This window comes from Arachis ipaensis, chromosome B04 (genome assembly GCF_000816755.2).
Source record: "Arachis ipaensis cultivar K30076 chromosome B04, Araip1.1, whole genome shotgun sequence".
NCBI classification, from domain to species: domain Eukaryota; kingdom Viridiplantae; phylum Streptophyta; class Magnoliopsida; order Fabales; family Fabaceae; genus Arachis; species Arachis ipaensis.
Genome location: NC_029788.2, coordinates 124,264,866 through 124,270,515, shown reverse-complemented (window position 1 = coordinate 124,270,515; position 5,650 = coordinate 124,264,866). Strand labels below are relative to the sequence as shown.

General features: G+C 34.0%; 1 protein-coding gene across 3 annotated transcripts; it reads left to right on the top strand.

Annotated features, from left to right (window-relative positions):
* Window positions 929–4,318, top strand: LOC107635193 (probably inactive leucine-rich repeat receptor-like protein kinase At5g48380). 3 transcript variants are annotated; one of them, XM_016338587.2, is made up of 3 exons: window positions 929–1,101; window positions 1,611–2,582; window positions 3,058–4,318. In XM_016338587.2, the coding sequence occupies exons 2-3, from the start codon at window positions 1,731–1,733 to the stop codon at window positions 4,066–4,068; spliced, it is 1,863 nt and encodes a 620-aa protein (XP_016194073.1). In that variant the 5' UTR covers window positions 929–1,101; window positions 1,611–1,730; the 3' UTR covers window positions 4,069–4,318. The 3 variants fall into 3 exon arrangements, with proteins under 3 accessions (XP_016194073.1, XP_016194074.1, XP_020977593.1); XM_016338588.2 differs by lacking the exon at window positions 929–1,101 and adding an exon at window positions 1,108–1,310; XM_021121934.1 differs by lacking the exon at window positions 929–1,101 and adding an exon at window positions 1,108–1,405.

Below are 5,650 nucleotides of genomic sequence, written 5' to 3'. Positions count from 1 at the left end.
TATGAAAATTTAATTTAATTTTTACCTCTCATGTCTCCCTTTTAAATACCACCTTACTGTAAAGGAGTTTTTTGGTGGATTATATAGCAAGAAAACTAATCTAATTAAGTGATGGTGAAGTCCTAAACAACCATTACTATGGTTTAGGGTTTAGGTAGTATATATTGTTTTTGTAACAATAATTTTGCGTAGGCTTTAACAATTTGTATTGGATAATAATTTAAATTATGAACCTGCTATAGTGATAATAGATTCTCTCAAAAAAAATTTTTATTAATATTTTCAAAAAATATAAAATTTAATTTTTAAGTAGTTATTAGTCGATTTTGATTGTAAAATTAATTTTTTTAACATTTATTTTTAGAGAATTTAGAGTTTAGGATTAGAATTTAAAATTCAGAATTTAAGATTTAAAATTTAAAATAAAAAATTTAGTAATCTTAACTTAAAAAAAAAAAATTGATTTCCTAGTTAAATCGTATCTCAAATTGCTATTTCTCAAACGTACATCACAAATTCACAATGCTTATTACATGCAAAAGTTCTTCACTTTAAGCTAGTAACATTAAAACGTAAAATTTAAAAAAATATTTATATAAGTTGTCCATTTAACAACTTCGTATATATTTTTTGGTTTTTTTTATGTAATCAAATAATTAATTTTTTAATTAAAAAATTGCTTTTAAAAAGTTTTAGAAGATATTTATAAAAAAAAAGTAAAAAAGGTTAACTAAAATTACAAAGAAATCTATACACTAAACACTTTTCTTCCCTTAAACAAATTACGGTTACATTAACAAATGCTAAATTACTCTATCTGCTGTCTTACTTGAAAGAAATTAGAAGGGGAAAAAAATAAAAATAAAAATAAAAAATGATGTCACATTCAGAGTTTCTTTAGGGACAATGCTGGCCCTTTATTATCGGCAAAAGGGAGTCACATAGTCAAAGAAAGAAACTTTGTATTGTAATTAAGTCTTCCCTTTTCTTCAACACAGTCTCAAGTCTTAGTCTTCTCTCAAAATCACTACATTTGCCGTGTTCTTCTTGAATTGACTCGGTTTCGGTTTCTCTCTTCTATTCTCTTCACTATTTCCCAATGTGAGCAACACAATCTCTCTTCCCTACCATTGCTATTACTCATTCTCTGTTTTTCCTGCCTTTTTTCTTTGCTGGGTTTGTTCAAAGTTCAAACCTTTATGTTATGTACTCATCATTTCACTGTGATTTTGGTGTTTTTCCCTTTCTTCTCTGATGAGTGGTTTTTCCATGATGTTTCCTGAGTTGGGTCTTCCAATAGCTGAGATGAGGTATTGGTGATGGTATTTGTGTGCCTCTAAGCAGAATTCATGTGATTTCCAATCTTGTTTCCTTGATTTGTATGCTTCTGTTGATTGGTATCAAGGTTAACTTTACTAGGTTTCTCATGATTTTTATTTATTTTTTACTGTTTTTCTTATTCATATATGTGGATTAGCCTTTGGTGTAGGCTCTGAATTCTGGTGTAAAAGATAAAAATGCTGCCTTTGAAATTTTCAGTTTTTGTTTGGTTTGGTTTGGTTTGTATGAATTGCTAAATTGAGTTTTGTTTTTTGTTGAATATGCTTCAGAGTGTGTTCATAGGAGGACTGAAGTGTTATGGATTCTGCTGTGGGTTGCTTTAGATACCAATCCTACTGAGGTACTTGGATAGTTTCTTCTTGGATTTTTTGTTTGTGATCTCGGTAAGGATGGTTTCGAGTAGCCGAATTTTCGGTGGACGTGGTTGTGTTGTTGTTCTAGCTGTTTGTTTCTTGCTGCTTATTAGTTGTGGCAAGATACATGGTACTGTTACTGATATCTTCTGCTTGAGGAGTATTAAAGCTTCGCTGCGTGACCCGGATCACTATTTACAGTCATGGGATTTCAACAACAAAACAGAAGGGTTTATCTGCAGGTTCACCGGGGTTGAGTGTTGGCATCCTGATGAGAACAGAGTCTTGAATATCAAGTTATCGAACATGGGACTGAAAGGGTCATTCCCTCGAGGCCTTGTGAATTGCTCGAGCTTAACAGGGCTAGATCTTTCGAACAACAAGCTTTCTCAGCCCATTCCGGAGGATATATCTACTATTATTAATTGGGTGACAAAACTTGATCTGTCGTCGAATGATTTTGATGGTGAGATACCTGCTTCGCTTGCTAATTGTAGCTTCCTTAATGACCTCAAACTTGACCAAAACAGGCTCACCGGTCAAATTCCCGTGCAAATAGGTCAGCTTCCGAGGCTTAAGTCATTTAGTGTGTCCAATAATCTTTTGACTGGGCAAGTTCCGGGGTTTAAGAAAGGTGTAGTGACTGCCGAGAGCTTCGCGAATAATCCAGGCCTCTGTGGCCCTCCTTTGGATTTTTGCCAGAGTAACCCTTCCAACAGCAACACTGCTGTTATAGCTGGAGCAGCCGTTGGTGGCGTGAGTTTTGCTGCATTGGTGGTTGGTGTTGCAATGTTCTTCTATGTGCGCCGTGTTTCTATCAGGAAGAAGGAAGAGGACCCTGAAGGAAACAAATGGGCAAAGAGTATAAAGGGTACCAAACAAATAAAGGTATGCCATGTTGATGATGGCTTATTACAACAGAAACTTGTTATTATGGAAACTTTTTCAATAAGCATTGACTCCTAGCTTAACATCTTCATTGAGAAATTATCTTGTTTGATAATATTTACAATCTTAAAATGTTTTCAATCTTAATGTTTTATAACAGATAATGGATCTTTACACATTTATACACCAGAACCAGCAATGCTACATTTTTTATATTAGATATTTGGACAGATGAGAATAGTTTCTGATGCCTGATTTTTGGGAAAATTTGTATGACTTTTGAGATACTATTGATATATAGTTGATCAAACACTTATCCTAATTTCACAATGCATGATTTGATGTTACTATAAAACTTTTTTATTTTTTCTATTTCCTTCTCAAAATATTAAAAATAGAATCTAAATTAGCCCTTAGTTTGTGTAAAATTTGAACTTCAAAGTATTGTGTCTAACTATGCCGAATTGGATATCAGGTTTCTATGTTTGAGAAGACACTTACAAAAGTTAAATTGAGTGATCTCATGAAGGCTACAAATGACTTCAGCAAAAGCAACATTATTGGGACAGGAAGAACTGGAACCATTTACAAAGCTGTTCTTGATGATGGCACATCACTCATGGTGAAGAGATTGCAACAATCTCAACACTCAGAGAAAGAATTTAAATCTGAGATGGCTACGCTAGGGGCAGTCCAGCACCGGAACTTGGTTCCCCTCTTAGGCTTTTGTTCTGCCAAAAAGGAGAGGCTTTTGGTCTATAAAAATATGCCAAATGGCACCCTCCATGATCAATTACATCATCGAGCCGATGAGAGCACCATGGAGTGGTCTTTAAGGCTCAAAATTGCAATTGGAGCAGCCAAAGGATTAGCATGGCTTCATCACAACTGCAATCCCCGGATCATACACCGAAACATAAGCTCTAAGTGCATCTTGTTGGATGCAGATTTTGAGCCGAAAATTTCCGATTTTGGCCTGGCTAGACTGATGAACCCCATCGACACGCATTTGAGTACTTTTGTGAATGGTGAGTTTGGGGATTTAGGCTATGTTGCTCCTGAGTACACAAGAACTTTGGTAGCCACGCCTAAGGGTGATGTTTATAGCTTTGGTGTTGTACTTCTTGAGTTGGTAACAGGCGAAAAACCTACTCACGTGGCGAAAGCTCCGGAAACTTTCAAAGGAAGCTTGGTAGAATGGATTCAGCAGCTCTCAAGTAACTCACAACTCCATGATGCCATTGACAAATCCCTAACCGGGCAGGGAGCCGATGATGAGCTTTTCCAATTCCTAAAGGTTGCATGCAACTGTGTTGTAGCAACCTCAAAGGAGAGGCCAACTTTGTTCGAAGTTTACCAGTTTCTAAGAGCCATTGGAAGTAAATATAATTTTACAACAGAGGATGAGATTTTGGTACCTACTGATACTGGTTATGCTGATAACTTAGAGGAGCTTATTGTGGCTAAAGAGGGAGGAAAGGATTGAAAATGGTGTTGTGAGATATAAAGTAGGATGTGTAATCAATTTTAATATGTAAGTATATCTTACTATGTGGTCCTAAAAATAAACTCATGTTATATAAAGGTTTTTGTGATCTAGGTGTAGTTGTTTGAAATCAATATTGAAACATCAATTTATAAAATTATGTATAATCAAATCATGGATGACAGTGTAATTTTTTAACCCCAATCTTAAGATATTATGGGTGGAAATCTTCCTTTGATATAGTGCATTATATTGCCTTTCCTTAATAAACATTTGCCATTCCTCTTCTCTAATTTTTTGCTTCCAAGGTAGAATCAAGAAGTCCCTAATCTAAAAAAATAATATTTGATCATATTTAATTATAATCGAGTCTCTAATAACCTATAATTGAATAGATAACTCAATATCCCAGAACTATAACCGGATCAATTATCGGTTTAGTTTTGATAACTATAAGTTTTATACATCATTATTATTTCAGTTATTTATAGTTTTCATATTCGTGAGTAAATTTTCATGTAACGCTTGTGCAAATGCATTCATAGTACATTTTTCTTTTGCACTTTGAGCTTGAGGTGAAATAGGGGGAAAAGAATAAAAGATGTAAAACATACTATATAATCAAAAATAAAAATAAAAAAATGTTAGGTACAAACCATGGTAAAAAAAATAATAAAAAGATGAAAATTTACTTTTATAAATAGTTAAATACTTTTCTAAAAAAATATGTAATTTTTTTATTAATTTTTTAAAATAAATTATACACACTACTCTTTATTTTCTTCACACAAATACCTCCCTATCATAGAAATTATGAGAAAAACTCAAATCAGCCCCTGACAATTACCTCGAAAGACAACGAGGCCCCTGACAAAAAAAAAACCCCAATCCGGCCCCTGACAAAAAAATTAAACCCAACCCGACCCCTGACAATTACTTCGAAAGGACAACGAGGCCCCTGTGCCAAAAAAAAATAAATGTTATTTTTTTTGGCATAGGGGCTAATCTGTCCCAAAAAAAATTTATCAGGGGCCGGATTGGGTGTTTTTTTTTCTTGGGGGCCTCGTTGTCCTTTCGAGATAATTGTCAGGGGCCGGATGGGGTATTCACTCTAGAATTATCAAAATGTTAATTACTTAAATGTTTAGAATCAAATTCAGTGCCGGCCAAGATTTTCACCCTAGCTTTTGGAATATTCATGGGGTGTCACATTGAATAATATTGCGTCATATAGAGTGACTTAAATTAATACCATTTAATTTGTTTGAAAATATTACTTGAAGACTTCTAGTCTTCTATCGTCATTTCAAGGCCTATTTCCCTATGATAAATTGTAATTACTAAAATCATATAAAACTATTAAAATAAATAAATAAATAAATACAGCGGACAACGCGCACTATACTCCCCAACGCATAGAAAATTTCCAACGCATACTCGATTTCGATTCGGTTACGACTCAACACAAAATATTCTTCTTGACGAGAAAGAATATTCACGTCAAAGAAAAAGAGAAGAAAAAAAAAAATCGAAGAATATTGGCTTAACTAAACCACAGAGACGACATGGAATTTCCAAAGGC

Coding starts and splice junctions, on each gene's coding strand:
- LOC107635193 (XM_016338587.2), top strand. CDS start 1,731: ATGGTTTCGAGTAGCCGAATTTTCGGTGGACGTGGTTGTGTTGTTGTT. Junction 2,583..3,057: donor AGGGTACCAAACAAATAAAG/GTATGCCATGTT, acceptor ATTGGATATCAG/GTTTCTATGTTTGAGAAGAC.